Source organism: Thunnus maccoyii, chromosome 15, assembly GCF_910596095.1.
Source record: "Thunnus maccoyii chromosome 15, fThuMac1.1, whole genome shotgun sequence".
Classification (NCBI taxonomy): domain Eukaryota; kingdom Metazoa; phylum Chordata; class Actinopteri; order Scombriformes; family Scombridae; genus Thunnus; species Thunnus maccoyii.
The window spans coordinates 2,126,736-2,148,907 of NC_056547.1; the positions used below are offsets into that span (position 1 = coordinate 2,126,736).

Below are 22,172 nucleotides of genomic sequence, written 5' to 3' on the forward strand. Positions count from 1 at the left end.
GTTTTGAGGTGTTTGAGGATATGTACTGGCATATTCAATTCTACCTGATTATATCCAATTTTTATATAAGTATTGGGAATCATTTTACACCATTATTGCCAAGTTGTCTTCAGGCCTTTTATTTTTTGCAAGTTATTCTAGTCATTTTACACCCTTATTTCTTGATCTCCTCCAGAGAGTATGTTTGAAAGGTGAAGACTTTAGCAGACCCAAGCAAAGTGACATGTAATACAAACACACTCAAATTTCTCCAGTGTATGATTATAATTCTTCTATCGTGCCTCTATACGTACAGTGTGATTAAATATGGTTCATGAGATTATAACTACACCAATACAAATTGTATCACACTAGCCCTTATTGCTTATAAACTTATAAAATCAATCTGCATAGCTTAATGTTGTCTTTAAGCACACCAATGACTTTTAATGAAAATACACCACAGCTTAAACCCTGGTGCTTTCATGATTTGTAATTTCAATCGGCAATTCTGAACTAAGCTGTGGTACTGTTAATTTGACTCGCTGCTTCTCAGGTCATTTCATCTGTTTATCAGGTTTCTCATACCAGCTACACAATAGATAACTCTACATCATGCATTCAACTCATTCACTAGCCATAGCCTTGTGTACCAGTTTCCCTTTCCCTCTTGTGTCTTGTTTGTAAAATGTTGTAGTGTTTAGTACTTGCAGCTGTAGTATTAGTAATAAATGTGCATGTAACTAAAGTGACCTTGTTTGTGTTTTCTTGTGCTTGCATCTCAGTCACTTAACCTTAAAAGACCTATACCCTTGCAAAATCATAATTAAGATTAATAACAACTATAATTCTAATTGACCTGTCTTGTGTGTCCAACAAGGAGGACTATTTCCCTATTATTACACATACTCTAATATGAGTTATGTCACTGGATGAATAATTTCATGTTGGAGTTGTGCACAATAATAATTCATAATTCCCCCCCTAACATCAAAGATATTTGAGTGCACAAATTCCTACAACTATATAGACTCTTCTAAAAAATTAACTTTATACTCAAACACCAATTGAATTCTTTTCACATGTAACTGCTCACTGATGTGCTGAGTATAAACCACTTGGAGTCTTTTACATCTGTAGCATGCTGTAAATAAATGAACACAAATGCAATGGAGAAACAAACACATCTTTTTATTATCAATACTCATAACAGTATCAGACACAATTGCTTTAACTGAAGATAACATGAACATAGTCACTGTATTGTACCATAAACAAAATACAGTCTATTGCAAGTACTGTCCATCCCGTCTTTGAACAGTTCAACTCAAACAAAGCAACAGAGCACATGAAAGCATTTTGTTTCCTGGTCCTGTTTTAACTTTCTTTCTTTTTTTTTTTTTTTTACAACAAAATGTTTATTAAAAATATATTAAAAGGATTGCAGGAATATAATAAAATAGAATATAATACTGGTACCAAAGTCGCATTGAAACAGTCTTAATCTTCACCTCCAAAACTTAGGAATAAGCATTTTTCTTTCCATATTTTGCAACAAACAACGCTTTCAGAAGTACATTTTTGCCTGACAGAAGCTAAATGTTTATTTAAAACTATGCAGGTATTGGTCATTGTTCTCAAGCACTTTGGGTTTCTCCAGTAAGGAATACGTCGGGTCATTCAGCTGCGGTGTACCTGTGTATTGAGATGAAGAATTACAAACAACAGAGTTCATGGGAGGAAAAATTACTACCATCTGCTTCCTATCAGATACATTTGTCCAATTATTGTAAAGACCAAAATCAGAAAAAAGAAAAACTGAGAAGGCAAAACCAAAAATAAGAAACTCAAACCAAAATACAGTCAGTACAGGCCTGCTGAGGCTGTTATTTTGGATGCAAATTGCATTTCTCACATTCTAGCTCTATGTCAGATGTTGGAGACATAATAATTTTGGGTTACTGTTATTGTTTCTTTGCGTTTTTATTAACAGACAGAATTTATTCCAATATGATATGCCTTTTTACACTTATGTTTCATGGTGCTTTAATTGTTAAAAACTTCCAATATATACAAGGTAACACATTAATACCATCTACGCCAAAATGAAGAACCAATGATTTACCTGTTTTACCATCAGGCAAAGGTTTGGTAATCATGGAATACGGCGAATCAGTTAGAGATGCGTCTGTAAGAAGAAAGAAAAGATAATTAATCTATGAAACATGTAACCAGAAATATATCTCTAGAATCTTTGATTGAACTGTAAAACTGTAAATGTTGATGACAGTTCAGGCTTTACCGGTCTTGTTTCCTGTTGGTGGAGGATCAGGGATGGTGCAACATGTGGGTTCATTTTGCTTTGATCCACCTATTAAAACATTTACCAACAAACATTTATTATAAAGAACTAACTGACCTTTTACGCCACAGGTATTAATACCTTATTCCAACTTTTGAGTGGGCTGTTAACATCAGTGACCAATAAGTTGATGACCCAATGAAAAGGCATTTTCAAGTAAAGGCCTTTGCACTTCATGTCCAAATTTTTCCAATGTGTTTTTGAACACATCCTCTGAAAAGGGTGTGGTAAAACCAGAACCCTTGTCCACTCAGTTTGTTGCATTTTTTAACAAAATTAGGAGTCTGCAGCTATGCTAGCAGCTCTCTGAGGCTGTACTTTGAGCCAACGTCAACATGCTAACATGCTCACAAGGTTGACATGCTGATTTGGTGTGTTAGCATGCTAAAATTAGCTAATTAGCACAATGTACAGCTGAAGCTGATGGGAATGTTGGGAGTTTTTCAAGAATGTGGTCATCAAGTCTTGGACAAATTGAAGTTTTGCACTCATGACGTTGCTAGACAAGAAGTCTGGCAAACCATCCAATAGATGTTCCAGTCAAAAATTATAACCTGATGGTGGCGCTAGACAAAAAGTGAGAAGATCATCAAACTCAGGCTTCAACCTCTGGAAAACATGAATGTCTGTTCCAACTTTGATGGCGATCCATCCAGTAGTTTATGAGATATTTCAGTCTGGACCAAAGTCACAGCCCAACATGGCCATCCCCTGAAGCCACGCTGCAGAAAATTCCTAACTCAACAAACACATCCAGACAGCAGGAGATCCGGCTGTTAGCTACTGAGAAAGACAATGAAGGTCGACGAAAACAAATTGCACTCATCAAAGGAAAAAAATATCTAAGTGTTATGTCATAATTATGACTTCCGTAACACGACTAAGCATCTCATACGAGATCTGTACGTCATAATTACAAGAAAACCGTCTTTGAACTGTTCGCTGCATTTTCATTCAGCTCACCAACTGAACACAGCCATTAGCATTTTGGCTAAAACTCTGTACGCTGCTTCTTAACTGATTCAACCACCACAATAACCTGCAACAGTTCCTGTAGCTACACAGATTAGATAAGCCACATCTCTCTGTTATGAGAGCAGTATTTTGTTATTACTAGAGAAAGATCTCACAATTACAAGATGTTGAGTCACAGTTATAAGATACTAAAGTCCACCATTGATGAATGCAGGACAGTTCAATCACTGTCCAAAGATACACACAAAAAACATCAAAATTTTGCTGTCAAAGGTGGTGGGAAAATATTTGATCATTCACCTGGGAAAGTCACCAGGCAGTATTCAGCTGATGGTCCACCAGAGCTTTCCACACCTGCCAGAAAAGAAATGAAAAGAAGATCACTAAATTTGATGTTTAAGGTACAGTAGTATCTTCTTGCTTGTTTTGTGAAACAGTAAAACAGAAATGCATTTTTGTGCATAAAGATATAAAATAATGGAAAATAATGTTCATATAGATGATAAAACATCTTAATTTTGGTTTAAGTGACATAAAACAGCCTCAGAGATATGACTACTTGTTATGGCTCCTATCTTTATTTGGATTACAGTAAGAAACTGAGTTGCACCTCAGGAAACAGGTAAGAAAATTGTGCAGCAGATGAATTATTTTTTTAAGTCAGATGGTGAGGAGAGTCTTTGAGAAGCTTTTAAGAAGCTGAGGAAGTTTATAATGATATATACTGTATGAACTGTGTCTTATAATGCTACAAGTTCCCATCTGAAGACTACAAGCAGTTACAGTCGAATGACCTCAGTGTCACTATAGTAACAGTGTATGAATGCATGCACAGTAAGCACAGTGTGGGATTTAATTTTAGATCAGTCTCAATCATAATAGAAAGAGGAAGTTGTCATTTTAAAAAGAAACACTTCTCATTACTCACGCTTTGTAGGGTTCAACCCTTCATCTTGTATCCCATCGTAGATGTGGTGTATTTCTTCAGTCCCTGCAGAAAGGAAAACAAATTAGTGAATAACTTAATTATTACTGAATAATCACTGATTACCTGCTATAAACTCTGATGACAAACAGGCTGACTGTCCATCTAGATGTGAAAACAGCCCATAAAATGATGTCACGTTGCACTGTGGTGCAGCATGACATCATTGTTAGGTGGGATTGCATATGCAGAAAATCTGTTCTAAGATTAAATCAAAAGTCTGAAATTAAAGTCAAAATTCTGACATGAAAGCTGATTATTTAATTTATAAAATTCTGAAAAAAGGTATAAGAGACATCAAATACGAAATACATTTAAAATTTAAAAAGTAAATAAACCGTACTATGGGGGAGGTATAAGTAAATGTTAAGTAATTATAATTTTGCATGTTGTGATAAAAACTAAAATAAGGTATAATTCATGTTAATGTGTTGCAATCATATATCCTGTAAGAATGCCTTTTCTTTTTTGTTAAATACCATGAACATTTAATTTACGAGCACATCTTTCTTGTATTCATCAAAATTTAGTGTGATTGTAAATTTCCAGGTCAGACTTCATTTACCTCGTCTTTTACACCTCCAAGCACAGTAGACGGTGATGATGATGAGGACGAGGAGGAAGGAAACAACTATCCCCACCACCCAAATAAGAATTGGCTTCTGATCTTTAGGAGGTAGTGGAAAACAAAGTAAAAGTTCAAAACAAACATCCCGACATGATACGTGAGAAAAATGAACAGAATTTTTACCTCCAGAACCAGGAACGCCAAAAATATCTCCTCTAATTTTGCAACTCTATGAGAAACAGCCAACTATGTAAACAGGAAGTGACTGTAGCATCACGAGCTGTAACATAACTTCCAACAATAACAGTTTTAGGAGCCAAAAGATTAAATAAACTTAAATGTGAATCATTTTTGAATGTAGGTGTGACACAACAAAATCCACCTGAATGTTGAGCATGTTGTGTGCTCGACTTCCTACATTGAAACTGTAGTTTCACTTGAACACAGTGTTAAAACTTTCCCAGGCTCTTATATCTCTGCATCCAGTCTTTAAATGCAGTCTCATAACTGCATTTAAAGCTTTTAATCAATTTAACATTTTAGCGTTTCCATTTGGGTATGCCAAATGGGCAAAAATTCCAAAAAAAGGGTGGATGTTAAGAGGCTGTTTCATTTTACTGATTTTCTTTTCAGGTTTCTTGATGTGACTTATTTATTGCAGTCATACCTGTGTTTTTAGCAGGTGGTGATATTGTAGAAGTTGTTGTAGGTGATGTTGGTCCTGTATTATCATCAGTGTAGAATAGAGAAAATATATATTACAGGGCAGAAAATGTATTTTACTACAGCTAACTGTTTACAGAATGTCACAAAATGATTCACAGTTTTTGAAAAAGTACCAACGCTACTTTAATATTTGTGCTGAGTCAGCAATGGTTCAAGTTCTCACAACAAAATCCACCTGAATGTTGAGCATGTTGTGTGCTCGACTTCCAACATTGAAACTGTAGTTTCACTTGAACACAGTGTTAAAACTTTCCCAGGCTCTTATATCTGTATCTGTTTGTTTAATTGCAGTTTAATTTAACATTAAGATGTGTTTCATCTTACTCTCTCACTTCTCCCTTTTGTTTCCGAGTTTCTTGGTGTGACTTTGTTGGTGATGTCCTGTTTTCTTCTTTGTGAGATGGAGGAAATATATACAACAGGGCAGCAAAATGCATTTTACCACAGAAAGTTATGAAATCATTCATCAGTTTTGAAACAGGAAATAGGTTATGGCCAGTTTTGAAATATTTATGTACACAGTCGACTTTTTATCTTTAATTGTTCATCTTTTTCTGGTGATTTAACCACCCAAGCAGTAGAAGTGCTCAGTGTAACATTGTCCGTGAGAAAAATGAACAGAATTTTTACCTCCGGAACCAGGAACGCCAAAAATATCTCCTCTAATTTTGCAACTCTATGAGAAACAGCCAACTACGTAAACAGGAAGTGACTATAGCATCACAAGCTGTAACATAACTTCCAACAATAACAGTTTTAGGAGCCAAAAGATAAAATAAACTGAACTGTGAATCATTTTTCAATGTAGGTGTGACACAACGAAAACCACCTGAATGTTGAGCATGTTGTGTGCTCGACTTCCTACATTGAAACTGTAGTTTCACTTGAACACAGTGTTAAAACTTTCCCAGGCTCTTATATCTGTATCTGTTTGTTTAATTACTGCGTTTAAAGTGTTTTCTGTTGTTTTGTTCTTCTTTGAGTTCTTGTCTCTGGGCTCTCAGATCGATAAAAGCTTTTAATCAGTTTAACAATTCAACATTTAGAACTGTTTCATTTTACTCATTTTCTTTTCAGGTTTCTTGATGTGACTTATTTATTGCAGTCATACCTGTGTTTGCAGCTGGTTGTGATGTTGTAGAAGTTGTTGTAGGTGATGTTGATCCTTCATCATCTTCTGTGCAGAACAGAGAAAATATATATTACAGGGCAGAAAATGTATTTTACTACAGCTAACTGTTTACAGAATGTCACAAATTGATTCACAGAACAAAATAACAACGCTACTTTAATATTTGTGGTTAGTCATCTAGCAACGGTTCAAGTTCTCACAACAAAAACCACCTGAATGTTGAGCATGTTGTGTGCTCGACTTCCAACATTGAAACTGTAGTTTCACTTGAACACAGTGTTAAAACTTTCCCAGGCTCTTATATCTCTGCATCTGTTTGTCTCATAACTGCATTTAAAGCTTTTAATCAATTTAACATTTTAGCGTTTCCATTTGGGTATGCCAAATGGGCTAAAATTCCAAAAAAAAGGGTGGATGTTAAGAGGCTGTTTCATTTTACTCATTTTCTTTTCAGGTTTCTTGATGTGACTTATTTATTGCAGTCATACCTTTGTTTTCATCAGATGGTGATTCTTCATCATCATCTGTGCAGAGCAGAGAAAATATATATTACAGGGCAGAAAATGTATTTTACTACAGCTAACTGTTTACAGAATGTCACAAAATGATTCGGTTTTTGAAAAAGTACCAACGTTACTTTAATATTTGTGCTGAGTCAGCAACAGTTCAAGTTCTCACAACAAAAACCACCTGAATGTTGAGCATGTTGTGTGCTCGACTTCCTACATTGAAACTGTAGTTTCACTTGAACACAGTGTTAAAACTTTCCCAGGCTCTTATATCTGCATCTGTTTGTTTAATTACTGCATTTAACGTGTTTTCTGCTTTTTGTTCTTCTTTGAGTTCTTGTCTCTGGGCTCTAAGATTGATAAAAGCTTTTAATCAGTTTAACAATTCAACATTTAGATCTGTTTCATTTTACTCATTTTGTTTTCAGGTTTCTTGATGTGACTTATTTATGACAATCATACCTGTGTTTGTAGCTGGTTGTGATGTTGTAGAAGTTGTTGTAGGTGATGTTTTTTTTTTATGTTCTGTGTAGAATAGAGAAAATATATATTACAGGGCAGAAAATGTATTTTACTACAGCTAACTGTTTACAGAATGTCACAAAATGATTCAGTTTTTGAAAAAGGAACAACGCTACTTTTATTTGTGCTAATATTTGTGCTGAGTCAGCAACAGTTCAAGTTCTCACAACAAAAACCACCTGAATGTTGAGCATGTTGTGTGCTCGACTTCCAACATTGAAATTATAGTTTCACTTGAACACAGTGTTAAAACTTTCCCAGGCTCTTATATATCTGCATCCGTTTGTCTCACAACTGCATTTAAAGTTTTTAATCAATTTAACATTTTAGCGTTTACATTTGGGTATGCCATATGTCTCTGTAGTTTCACTTGAACACAGTGTTAAAACTTTCCCAGGCTCTTATATCTGTATCTGTTTGTTTAATTACTGCATTTAAAGTTTTTTCTGTTGTTTTGTTGGTTTAGATCGATCACCTTTAATCAGTTAAATTTAACATTGAGATCTGTTTTATCTTACTCTCTCCCTCCGTTGTTGTTTTTGGTGGTGCTGGTACAGTTATTGTTGCTGTAGTTGTAGTTGGGGTTGTTGATGGTGATGTCCTGTTTGCTTCTGTGTGAGATGGAGGAAATAGATACAACAGGGCAGCAAAATGCATTTTACCACAGAAAGTTATGAAATCATTCATCAGTATTGAAACAGGAAATAGGTGATGGCCAGTTTTGTGGTGAGTTATCAAGCAGAGCAAATGTTCTCATGACTTAAAGCACTTGAATGTTGAGGATATTGTTTCTGTTTAATTTGAAGCAGCATTAAAGTTTCTCTCTTATGTGAACTGGTCATATTTGTTATTCTTCATCAAATAATATGATGGTGGTGGACAGTGCTGTCTATAGGTGTTCAGCTGGGTTGAGATCTGGTGACTGTGAAGGTCATAGCATATGATTCACATCATTTTCATACTCATCAAAGCATTCAGTGACCCCTCGTGTCCTGTGAATTGGGGCATTGTCATCCTGGAAGAGACTACTCCCATCAGGATAGAAATGTTTCATCATAGGATAAAGGTGATCACTCACAACAACTTTGTATTGATTAGCAGTGACCCTTCCCTCTAAGGGGACAAGTGGACCCAAACCATGCCAGCAAAATGCCCCCCACAGCATAACAGAGCCACCAGACCCCCTCACTGTAGGGGTCAAACATTCAGACCAGTACTGGTACAGAATATATAACAAATGTAAAAAGTTTTCACCCCTCTTGGATTTTTTCTTGTTTAACCTCTTAACATCTTAACATCCACCAGGTTGCCAGAGACCCGCTTTAGCCAGTTTAGCGTCACGCAGTAATGAATAAGACCAATTGGCACAATTTGGCCATTTGGAGACATTTTGGAGAGGTTCAGGGACACCAGTGACACCACAAACTAAAAACTCCCTAACCTCCCCTACGGTTAGGTCTAGAGGTCTGGAAGTTTATACAGGTGTGCTTGTCAAGTTGTAGAAGGTATGTGGCGATTTGCAAAGTTTTGGCATAAAGCATGTCCTAGTTATTGTTATTCAAATATGACTCATTATAGATGAGGATCAGAAACACTTTTTTGAGCCACATTTGAACTGATGTAATTCTGGTTCTGTTTTAGCCACATGCTAAACAAGCACATTTGTTACCTTTCACATGAAGCCTAATACTTGCATTTTGGCCTTACAGTTCTTCTGTTATAAGTGTTTCCATTTGGGTATGCCAAATGGGCTAAAATTCCAAAAAAAAGGGTGGATGTTAAGAGGCTGTTTCATTTTACTCATTTTCTTCTCAGGTGTCTTGATGTGACTTATTTATTGCAGTCATACCTGTGTTTTTAGATGATGGTGATGTTATAGAAGTTGCTGTAGGTGATGTTGGTCCTGTATTATCATCTGTGCAGAACAGAGAAAATATATATTACAGGGCAGAAAATGTATTTTACTACAGCTAACTGTTTACAGAATGTCACAAAATATTCACAGTTTTTGAAAAAGTAACAAAACTACTTTAATATTTGTGCTGAGTCAGCAACAGTTCAAGTTCTCACAACAAAAACCACCTGAATGTTGAGCATGTTGTGTGCTCGACTTCCTACATTGAAACTATAGTTTCACTTGAACACAGTGTTAAAACTTTCCCAGGCTCTTATATCTGTATCTGTTTGTTTAATTACTGCATTTAAAGTGTTTGCTGCCGTTTTGTTCGTTTAGATCGATCACCTTTAATCAGTTTAATTTAACATTTAGATGTGTTTCATCTCTCACTTGTTGGTGGTGTCTTGTTTTCTTCTGTGTGAGATGGAGGAAATAGATACAACAGGGCAGCAAAATGCATTTTACCACAGAAAGTTATGAAATCATTCATCAGTATTGAAACAGGAAATAGGTGATGGCCAGTTTTGTGGTGAGTTATCAAGCAGAGCAAATGTTCTCATGACTTAAAGCACTTGAATGTTGAGGATATTGTTTCTGTTTAATTTGAAGCAGCATTAAAGTTTCTCTCTTATTTGAACTGGTCATATTTGTTATTGTTCAGCCTTGTGTGTCGTTATATTTCTGCATATAATTCTCTGTAACACCAGGCTAGCTGTTTCCTTCTGTTTCCAGTCTTTATGCTAAGCTAAGCTAACCAGCTGCTGGCTGTAGCTTCATGTTTAATGGACAGATATGAATGTGGTATCAATCTAAGTGGTGGTACCAGTTTTTCCTTTCATTTGTCACCCGTCTGTATTTTACATATACAGAATATACGTTGCCTGTAAAAAGTTTTCATCCCTCTTGGAATTTCCGTCTTTTCACACCCATCAATAGAAAATACTCTTATGTGTCAAAGTAGAAACAGATCTCTACAAAGTGATCTGAATTAATTACAAATATAAATACATCATCTGATTTATTTGTAAAATATAGATCTGGAAAGACACTTGTAACTATCACATTCAAATAAATGTAGTGGAGTAAAAAGTACAATATTCTCCTCTGAGATCTAGTGGACAGGAAGTAGAAAGTAACATCAAATGGTTCCTAAAAACTGTATTTAAGTAAATGTACTTAGTTACATTCCACCACTGGTTGATCTTCTCTTCTAACTCTCAGTAAGAAAGTTAAACATGTTAATAAATTTACCAAAATGTCAGATTATTCCTTTAAATAACTTCTTCTCTGTGCTTTACCTGCCTTCATATTTTTGTGTGTGTCTTTGAGTTCTTGTGTCTCACCTCTCTCAGACTGATCACCTTTGGTCACGTTTAGATTTGCAGCTGGTTTTCCATCACAGTAGTACAGTCCAGAGTCACCAGGCTGCACGTCTGGTATATTCAGATACTTGTCAACAGCTGAAACATGACGCCTGATTTGTTGTTGTTTTCCATCAATCTCTCTGGTCCATGTTGGAACATGTGACCCTCCAACAACATCAGGACATGTCAGAGTGACGTTGGACTTCTCTGCAATACTGACTATTGTTGTTCCTGTGAGCAACAAACATTAAGTTAGTAAAAACCAAGATTCATGTTTTATAACATGCCATCATAAACACATGTATTCATGATAAAGTCAGTGACACATGGAAGAGTTTTGTTCCAAAACAAGATTTTCTTTGATAAACTAACTTCTGTTTCTACACAAAGTGGAGAATTGTTACAGTCACTAAAAGTTCTCTTACTGTATTGATACCTAACTTAAAGCTGCACTAATATATTGGCTTATATCAGCTTATCAGACTGTTTGTGTCGGCCACTAATTAATAGAAACATCAGTACAGAAATATGACAGATAAATAAAGGTTTGAGGTCATTTAGAAACAGTTTCTGCACTGATGAGTTTATTTTTTATACTCTATGAGTCTTCATCAGTCTGAGTTAGTCATATCAAGTGGATATCTGACACATTTACAGTCTTTTTAGCATCAAATTTGTGTTTCCTCGGACAGTGTTTCCCTGTTGAGCTGCAGGTGGAAGTATAGTAACAAAAAGAGGAACTTTGGCGCTAAAAAGACTGTAACGTTGAAAGATATCTACTTGATTTGACTCATTTGGACGCTGAAGCTTCATATTAGCTTCAGATAAACTTTGAAATACATTTTTGCACAGAAGGAGGACTGTGGATTTTGTCCTCCATCACTTCCATTGTAAGGTCATTATGAAGGGATCTTCTAATGGTCAGTATGAACAGGAGGAATGATTACAGCAAGAAAAACAGCTTTAATGTTCATTTGGGCTCCTGACTGTTGGTTATAAGTTCCTAAATGAGGTTTTAGAGAAAAGGACTTAATTCAGGTGTTTGTTTCCTGTGTGACTCTACATGAACAAGACGACCTGTTCCTTTAAAAGGAAAAGAACAATAGAAATGACGTATTAGAGAACTTTAAAAAGATATTTTTCTTCACTGACCATAAAAAGCTGTTTATTAATTTACCACAAACAAAGTAAAGCACATCACATAAAAAAAACAAATAAAATGACGAACGTATAAAAATACACAGAAATATTTAAGTAACTACAGTAAGAAGAAGTTAATGTTATAAATTAATTGGGCCTCTATTCTTAACAGTCAGTGTGAAATTAAAACCTGGTTTTGAGTTATGAAAGTAATAAGTAATGATGATGTTATTTCTTACAATATATTTGTTATTGAAGTTAAAACCACATTTACCTTTGAAATGCATCATTTCATTAACATGTCAATGTATGTATTTAATCACAGTTTAGAAGATGAAAAGTGAAGCACAGAGACGAGACTTTGAAACAGGAAGAAACAGGAAGCAGAACAACTTTGACAGAGTTTGATGTTACCTGATGGGATCACCGTCAGTTCCACAGCTGCTTCATTATTACACAAGTATTTTCCAGAGTCTGAGACATTCGTTCTCCTGATGTGCAGTGACTTATCTACAGCTGAACCATATCGTTTGTGGGGGTCATTGAATCTTTGCTCTCCGTCACCATCAACTATTAATATGTCAACTGTGCTTCCATTAATCTCTCTGCTCCACGTCACTTTACCCTCCACAGAGTGAGAACAACGCAGAGAGACATCTTGCTCCTCTTTGACTATTTGATGGATTATTTCTGCAAAAGAAACACAGTTTACAAGAACTAAACATCCATTTTCAGAATGTCAACATTTCTAATATTGCAAAGAACTGAAAAGTTGTTTTCCATCAGAGTCAGAATCACATTTAACTGTCGAGTGCAAACTGCTAATCATGAAAAACATGAAGACCTTAAAGCATTACTGCACTTCACTTTTAACTTCTGACTTTACACCATTCACACCATCAGCTAATGTGTGTGTGTGTGTGTGTGTGTGGTGGGGGGGCAGCGGTCACAATGCACTGCAACTTTACATGTGGTTTTGTGTGCGTGCACATTTGTGCACCACCGTCTCTTGTCACTTTGTGAGTCTGTAGATATTTTAGATCATTTTTAGATCATATAAATATATGTAGGTTAGACTATGTTTGCACATTCATATCACTGTTCATCTCTTTTTACTATCAATATTAATGTTTGTTTATAATATGTTTATTTATATGGTCGTAGTGTATACGTATATACGTATACGTATACGTTTTATATAATGTAATATATATATATATATATATATATATATATATATATATATATATATATATATATAAATATATAAATTATATATATATATATTTATATATATATTTATATATATATTTATATATATATATATATATTTATATATATATATAAATTGTATATATATGATATAACATTTTTATTTTTGATTTCCTTTTCATCTTTATTACTATTTCTATCTTTAATCTTAGCAGCTATAAGCTAATCTAGGAGGGCCACATTGTATTGTTTGTTTTGTGTACGTGACCAATAAACAACTTTGAACTTGATTTATTCAAATACATGAATATGACAATGAACCTGAACGTGTTTCAACAAATCACTAAAATCTCTATAAAATACTTTATACATCAGCTAAATTCACTGTATGGAGAAACTGACCTTTACCTTCAGACTACGATATGAACAATATGTAAAATACTGGAAACAATGGACAACATACTTTATATGTAAAAAGTAAAAGTAAGTAAATGTATTTGTACAGCAAGTGCTTTACAAGCGCGTAATACAACATACAAAAAAGAAAGATTCATAGCAGATGAAGTGACCACCCAAGTCACGTGATTAAATAGTGCAAAACTAAAAAACACAATAAAACCATAAAATGCTGACCTGGTGCTTACAGGTTACCCTGCCTGTCTAAACGAGTTTGTCTTTAGCTGCTTTTTAAATGAATCCACAGAGTCAGCAGACTGTGAGGGAGCAGGCAGAGCGTTACATAGTTTAGATGCTACGACTTCAAAAACTCGATCACCTCGAGTCTTAAGGCGTTTGTGTGAGACAGACAGCAAGCCTGACTGTGCAAAGCTCTGTAAGTAAGAATGAGAATCTTAAACAGGATCCTAAATGTGACAGAGGCAACCTTTACTGGAGCAACAACCAGAACCTTCGTCTCATCAGCACTGAGCTGTAACAACTTTTCTGCCGTCCAGTCTCTAATAGCGTTAAGACAGTCGAGGAGCCTGGGAGTGTAGATACAGGCCTCTAGTTCTCTGGCAAAGCAGGAACTAAGTTAGATTTCTTTAATATGGGCTGGATAGTAGCAGCTTAAAATAGGACAGGAAACATCCCGAAGACAAAGAAGAATTAACAATAGCTCAATTAATTAATTAATTATCAATACTGCCTATAAGATGTATCATGCTGCACTCTTTTAGCCTGAAAACACCAGTAAAAATAAAGAGTTGCACCACATTCATCACTCACTCTATGACATGAACAAACATGAACATTATTATTAAAGCTGATGAAAAAGAGTAAAGTTCTTACCTGCTGTCACATTACAGCCCAGAACTAAAGCTAACAGGCAGCTGCAGATGTTCATCCTCATCCTCCAACAGACTGAACCACAATGAACAGAGACAGTTTCTATCTGATAGAGGAACAGGAACTCAGTGTATACGTGTGTTCCTCTGACTTTAAAAGCTGAAGTCTCACTTCTTCAATGTCTTTCTTTCTTTGTGGTTAATGAACACTGACGTTTCCTCTAGTGTGAACACAGTGTGTTTCACACGTACAGTTCCAGTAATTTAAAGGTTAATATGCTGATATTTTTTAGTTTCTTAGTTTTAATGTGTGTGTGTGTGTGTGTGTGTGTGTGTGTGTGTGTGTGTGTGTGTGTGTGATTTTGGTCTCAATGTGATTTCCTGAATAGATAAAGATGAACTAACTAACAAATTAGATTCACAGATCTTTTTAAAACATGTTTCATTTTTTTAATTTTAGAAAAGTGAGGACACAGAGAAGCAGAACAACAACAACAACAGCAGCAGGAGAAGGACATCCCCGTGTCAGTGCAGTCCATGAGGTTTCCTGCGGATGAGAAAGCACAAAGAACTCTGGGGAAGAAGTTTTGGTCTCCTTGAACTCCTGAGAACAATATCTGGCTCTTTATCTCATCACCATTGAAAGACTAACGAGCAGGTCAAAGAAACTCAAACTAATCACTTAAAATCATTGAAAGACAGGTGATCTGAACAATGAGAGCTGCCAAAGAAAGAAGAAACCAAACCACCACATTCTGTGAGACAGATGCAGCAGAACTTTCCAGCCAGATATCTAACCACACAGAGACCACTCAAGCACAGAAATTGTTCAGCAGCAACCATATATCTTGATTTAGAGGAAACATGACGTGCTTCCTGCATGACAAACGTCTCAGTGAGGGGACATTTTTTCTAATCCCCAGAACTTTAATCTGATCTGGTGTCATAACAGAGAAGCAGTGACACTGATGCAGGCGGTCGGGTCACTAATGCTAAATATAGACACACTGATGGTGTTTTCGCAATATCACAGAAACACTGCTTTTTTGTGCGTCTTCATCATTGTGTTTGTGGTTTGTTGCGACGGCTCTGCGCAGGTGCACCAAAAGATCAAATGTGTTGAACTTTGACCCCAGTTGAACTAACCTTTGTAGATGCTGTTGACCACTGCTTGAACTGAAAGATGGACTCAAGACAAATTACTTTTGTTTTTGAATTTCCAGAACTGGACAATAACAAACCCGACCTCATATCAAGACCAGAAAAAAATATATTTGCTTGGTTAAATATCAGCAAGCAGATGTTGCCTCGTTTGGGACTGTCTCATCCACTGTGTGGGAGACAGAGAGCTCAATCAAATTATCCAATATCCTTATTTTCAACAATCATTGCTTTGCACCTGCTGTCAGCAGCAGCAAAAGACTTAACAAAAGACTTAACTCTGATCCAGGAAACAAGGTGGTTCAATAGAGTTAAAAGGAAATCACACATAGAACATGAAGCAGAAATGACTCCTACATCAGTTTATTAGTAATCGGTGCACAAAAATAGCAATAGGGAAGGATGTGGAACTCTAGTCATTGGTGTGTAGTGCAGAGTTGGGTGGAAAGTATGTGTGAAGTGCGACATCATGCAAAGAAAAAACAAAGAACAACAAGTCTGAACAATCCTCTGAATTTATTCTACTGTATTCAGAAATTTCCAGATCTGCATCAAAATGCACAAAGTGAAAGAAAATGATGCTGAGCAGCTGATGGTTGTTTGGAGAAAAGTTCACTTCTGTCCAGGAATATTAGAGCTCAGTTTGTACAAGGATGAATTGTGCAGTCTGTATTGTCTGTCCATGTCTTTGTCTGTTAATTATGAGGATATCTCAAAGGCTACTTCTTCAATTTTAAAGATATCTGGTAGAAAGTTGGGCCTTGGGACAATGAATGTGAGAAAGAACCAATTATAGCAATAGCACCATCATGTGGCCGTTCTGAGGCACTTCACATTTTGGCTCATGATTCCTGAAATGTTAAGTGGAGAAGCTGAATTATTTTTCATGGTTAAAAACTGATTTATAAATAAAGAACATGCACATTTACACCCAGACAGAGTTTCACGACTCACATCTGATCAATTTGAATCAAAGCTGATACATATAATATTTGAATGAGACTGAAAAAAAAGTTACTATGACCATTTTCTATAATTTCAGTAAGTGTGACAGATCTGACATAAACTGCTATGACTCATAAATTCAAATTTAGATGACATGTGCACATTTCAACTTTGAACCATCCTGGTTCATTTGACCACATTTCACCAATAAGTGGCGCTACAGGAACATAATGAATTAAAATGGCCGTCACTCAATATTTATTTGTCTGATTCAGCCAAACTTCTGCTCAGTTCATCTTTGTACAAATCTCTGAGCTACTATAATGTCTGTGAGTGTTTTCTAGTTGATATCCAGTTATTCCTGCTGTTATAAGTAAAATCTGAAAATATTGAGTCTTTCTTGAGTTTAAAATATCATCTGACTGTAATTAAAACAATATTTGCTGCTCAACATTTTCATATCCACAACTTTCAGGTCATTCTCCTCTTCTCCAGGTAGTGACGGTGATGCTGATCATCAGGATTAACTAAAGTATTACGATCACCACACGAACAGGCATCTGCCACAGGTAAGGAGAGGCTGGAAGACAAGGAAACATTCACAATCACTTATTAGTTTCTTTCATTTTAATCTTGGTATAGAGAATATTACTGTAAATCTAGTGTCTTTTCCATATAATCTGAATACATATCTTCATCTTTGAACTCATGTTTTCACATCTTCGTTGTAAGCTCTGACGTACACCTGTTACGACTTTGTTTCATCATGTGATCATACCTGTGTTTGTGTGTGCAGGTGTAGTTAAAGGTGTCTTTTTATCTTCTGTGTGGGATCGTTCAAATCAAGGTTGTAGGTTTGTTTTTAACTTTGGTGGGACATTTTTTGTCGGATGGCCAAAATAGTTGTGTATGTGCACTTGGTCTCCATCTGTTTTCCTGCTCATATGTACACGTCACACACAGAAAGAGCCTGACTCTGCAAAATGTTTACTCTACTGAATATGCATTTGATGACCTGCCTGAAACCAAACTTGTATCATGAGTTTTTATTGATATAAATCCGAAACCAAAATGACTATTTAAAATTAACATTTACTAGGCCGTGAGAGTAAACATTACAAAAATAAATAAATAAAAATTGTATTTAAGTAAATGTGCTTAGTTACATTCCACCACTGATTGATCTTCTCTTCTAACTCTCAGTAAGACAGTAAAGAATTGAATGTATTTCCCAAAATGTCAGTTTGTTCCTTTAAATAACTTCTTTTAAGTGTCCTGTGCAGTTGTTTTGGTCCACACTTGAGCCCGATTAATGTGTTCACACCTGCCCAAACAAATCGCACCAACGGGAAAAACGAACCAGAGTTTGATTTAACCAGAGTAAGAAATGCAGATGTGAAAACACCCTTAAAGTGTGACACGTCACGTGACAACAGAAAAACAAAGGTCTTTTTAGCAAACTTTCAATGTATTAGCTAAATATTAGTAGATACAGTTAAGGGTGAAAGCCACTATTATCTACCATCTGTACTGAATTTGTGTGTCCCTCTCAAGGCGGGTTTCCATCCACCCTTTTTTATGCGCTTTTTCAATTTGCGTATAACAAAAGTGTCAGTGGAAAGGCTGGAAATTCGAAAAAAGTTGGAATATTGCGTAAGAAGTTTTTACGCTTGGATGAGGTGGAAAAGTGAAAAACACATAAGTATCCATAAAAACAAAATGGAATAGAAACAGATTTAGTGAATTAAATGTCCCTGAAGCTTCTGCCCCGCTGGAGAAACGAAACATGGCGGCAGACATTTTTCACTGTCATGTTTTCCATCACTTCAGCTTTGACTGTTGCTCTAGTAATTACGTCATTACTACATCTTCTTTTTGAGGTTTCCTGCACTCGATGGGAGAATCAATGCAACCAACTGTTTACCTTGATGCACTCAAATAATAATATTCGCAAAACAGTAGTGGATGGAAACGCACATTAATTTGCATGTTCTGTTATTGATTTCCTGAAATTTCAGTTAAAATTTGCGTTACATTTGTTTGGAAACCTGACTCCAGACTGCCATCAGCAGACATAAAGATTGGGTGAAAACCAAGATTTAAAGAGTCCTCCAGAGATTTATCATTATTCTCCTATAACACTGTCAAACTAATGATGGACAGTTTATTTTTAATAAAAGTATCAAGTATCATAAGGCAGAACCAGAAACATCAGTTAATTTTCATTTAGGGAGAGGTTATCGCCACCAGTCTTCTGTTTTATCATCATAATCAGGCAAACTCAAACCCACAGTTACAATAACGAAAGTTTTACAATAGAAATCATGAAACACTGAAAATTTGGAAAAGTTTGTCTTTTGCTTCTTCATCTTGTCCTTGTAAAGCACTTTGTAATCTCTGGTTTTGTGCTATATGAATAAACTTTATCATTATTATTATTATTATTATTGTTATTATTATATCTTTTATATATCTGAGTGTAGGTTATCAAGTTACATGTAATAAACTTTAGAACAGTAGGTTTGATTTTTCCAACTCTACATGAACAAAAACACAGAGCTTGTTTCTATTAACCAGAAAAATTAGGAATAATATTCAAATCAAATAAAGACAGTTTTCTCTCCATTTCTTCACCAACTGACAATAAAATGCAGATTATAACTGTCCAACACATTTTAATTGATTTGTGGGGCAGCATGATTCTTACAGTATGAAAATGACTTCAATCTTTAAAAAACTCAATAAATACATTCATAAAATGAACAGTAATAACCTACTCAATTACAGTAACAAGAGTAAATGTAAAGTGTTTGTTGTACTTGCAGTCACATTAAGTAAATAAACAAAAAGCAGAGCATCTTTGACAGAGTTTGATGTTACCTGATGGGATCACCATCAGTTCCACAGCTGCTACATTATTACACAAGTATTTTCCAGAGTCTGAGACATTCACGCCACGGATGTGCAGCAATTTATCTGCTAATGAACTGTATCGTTTGCCGGAGTCATATTAATTACGTCATTACTGTGCCATTTTCTTCTCTTTGAAGTTTCCTGCACTGAATGTCCACAGTAGTGGATGGAAACGCACATTAATTTGCATTTCCTTTTATTGATTTTCTGAAATTTCAGTTAAAATTTGCGTTACATTTGATTGGAAACCTGACTTCAGACTGCTCACCTTTGATCACACAGCTGGTCTGTCTCCACAGTAGTACAGTCCAGAGTCACCAAGCTGCACGTCTTGTATTACCAAACTCTCGCCCTCATCTGAAGAACGAATTCTGCTTTGGTCTTGAGTATGCTCTTCCTCCTCATGATGACCAACCACAGTCATTTCCCCGTTAAGTTTTCTGGTCCATGTTAGACCAGACCCAGCATCATCATGAGGGCATTTCAAAATGACTTCAGTCCTCTCTGTAGCATTCTGTATGATGGTTCCTGTACACAGCAGACATAAAGATTGGGTGAAAACCAAGATTTAAAGATCAAGTTTTAAAAAGAACATCATTAAAAGAGTCCTCCAGAGATTTATCATTATTCTCCTATAACACTGTCAAAGTCATGATGGACAGTTTATCTTTAATAAAAGTATCAAGTATCATGTGGCAGAACCAGAAATATCAGTTAATTTTCATTTAGGGAGAGGTTATCACCATCAGTCTTCTGTTTTATCATCATAATCAGGCAAACTCAAACCCACAGTTACAATAACGAAAGTTTTACAATAGAAATCATGAAACACTGAAAATTTGGAAAAGTTTGTCTTTTGCTTCTTCATTTTGTCCTTGTAAAGCACTTTGTAATATCTGGTTTTGTGCTATATAAATAAACTTTATCATTATTATTATTATTATTATTATTATTATTATTATTATTATTATTATTATTATTATTTTATATATCTGAGTGTAGGTTATCAAGTTACATGTTAACTTTAGAACAGTAGGTTTGATTTTTCCAACTCTACATGAACAAAAACACAGAGCTTGTTTCTATTAACCAGAAAATAAAATATTCAAACCAAATAAAGACAGTTTTCTCTCCATTTCTTCACCGACTGACAATAAAATGCAGATTATAACTGTCCAACACATTTTAATTGATTTGTGGGGCAGCATGATTCTTACAGTATGAAAATGAGTTCAATCTTTAAAAAACTCAATAAATACATTCATATAATAAACAGTAACTTACTCAATTACAGTAACAAGAGTAAATGTAAAATGTTTGTTGTTCTTGCAGTCACATTAAATAAATAAACAAAAAGCCGAGCATCTTTGACAGAGTTTGATGTTACCTGATGGGATCACCATCAGTTCCACAGCTGCTACATTATTACACAAGTATTTTCCAGAGTCTGAGACATTCACGCCACGGATGTGTAGCGATTTATCTGCTAATGAACTGTATCGTTTGTGGGGGTCATTTAATCTATGGTCTCCGTCACCATCAATTGTAAGTATTTCAACTGTGTTTCCATTAATCTCTCTGCTCCACGTCACTTTACCCTCCACAGAGTGAGAACAACGCAGAGAGACTTGTTGCTCCTCTTTGACTATTTGATGGATTATTTCTGAAAAACAAACACAGTTTACAATAACTAAACGTCCATTTCCAGAACGTGACAGTTTCTAATATTGGAAGGAACTCAGTCAGAGTCAGAATCCCATTTAACTGTTGAGTGCTAACTGAATTTGACCTTGGTGTCATTATAACCACCAGATAAGTCACTGCACTCCGAGGATGTGCAGTGACTTATCTACTGTTGAACTGTGTCAATGTCGAGGTCATTGAATTTTTGCTCTCTGTCACCATCAGCTGTTAGTTAGTTAACTTTGCTTCCATTCATCTCTCTGCTGCACGTCACTTTACCCTCCACATACTGAGGACAAGGCAGGTTGTATGAATTTATGAATTTATTACCTTATGGACTTTCAGAACGGTACAAGAATTAACAGTATCTCATTCACGCCTTAATGACAGATCAATACGTTAATTAATGCAACAACTAAAGGAGTTCAATCATCGTGATTTCTGAGTTATTAAAGATTTTCACGTCTTCTTCATTTACAACATTTGTGCATCCGTGTTCTACTGAATTCATGACTGCATCATGTTTGTGGCTCTTTACATAAAGTTGAGACCTGCTCCTTCGGTGACATTGATCAATAACATATGATTAATGATGACATAATTGTGAAATCACTTGTATTAACCCCTAAAATAAAGTCTTCAGCATCATGTATTTGGAAAAACTACAAATACAAATTAAATTACAGTTTTGGATTCTATATAAATGATCAGTTATTATCAGTTGGGAAAAGGTGTGAACATTTTAATATATATATATCATACAATATTACCTTAAAGCTCACAAGCAGTTTGTAAAGGATAAGTCTGACAATG

The 22,172-nt window shown here is 35.4% G+C and overlaps 1 protein-coding gene and 3 gene segments (V, D, J or C); 2 read left to right on the plus strand and 2 right to left on the minus strand.

Moving 5' to 3' along the window:
* LOC121913208 overlaps positions 1-22,172 on the plus strand; it is an 899,212-nt gene that overhangs the window by 528,684 nt on the left and 348,356 nt on the right.
* LOC121913212 overlaps positions 1-22,172 on the minus strand; it is a 747,540-nt gene that overhangs the window by 518,081 nt on the left and 207,287 nt on the right.
* Positions 1-22,172, plus strand: part of LOC121913210 — a 756,822-nt gene that overhangs the window by 514,605 nt on the left and 220,045 nt on the right.
* LOC121913175 (integumentary mucin C.1-like) overlaps positions 1,152-22,172 on the minus strand; it is a 36,214-nt gene continuing 15,193 nt past the window's right edge. Inside the window, exons 1-15 of one of the 3 annotated variants that reach the window (XM_042435865.1) lie at positions 14,662-14,763; positions 12,574-12,849; positions 10,999-11,250; positions 9,608-9,673; positions 8,277-8,369; positions 7,699-7,761; positions 7,216-7,251; positions 6,707-6,772; positions 5,537-5,590; positions 4,867-4,968; positions 4,245-4,307; positions 3,617-3,670; positions 2,282-2,350; positions 2,105-2,167; positions 1,152-1,674 (exon numbers count right to left, since the gene is read on the minus strand). In XM_042435865.1, coding sequence (XP_042291799.1) covers positions 1,583-1,674; positions 2,105-2,167; positions 2,282-2,350; positions 3,617-3,670; positions 4,245-4,307; positions 4,867-4,968; positions 5,537-5,590; positions 6,707-6,772; positions 7,216-7,251; positions 7,699-7,761; positions 8,277-8,369; positions 9,608-9,673; positions 10,999-11,250; positions 12,574-12,849; positions 14,662-14,722 — 1,410 coding nt within the window. In that variant the 5' untranslated portion in view covers positions 14,723-14,763 and the 3' untranslated portion in view covers positions 1,152-1,582. Of the gene's footprint in view, positions 1,675-2,104; positions 2,168-2,281; positions 2,351-3,616; positions 3,671-4,244; positions 4,308-4,866; positions 4,969-5,536; positions 5,591-6,706; positions 6,773-7,215; positions 7,252-7,698; positions 7,762-8,276; positions 8,370-9,607; positions 9,674-10,998; positions 11,251-12,573; positions 12,850-14,661; positions 14,764-22,172 lie in introns of those variants that run through there. The other 2 variants (XM_042435866.1, XM_042435867.1) reach the window with 2 other exon arrangements.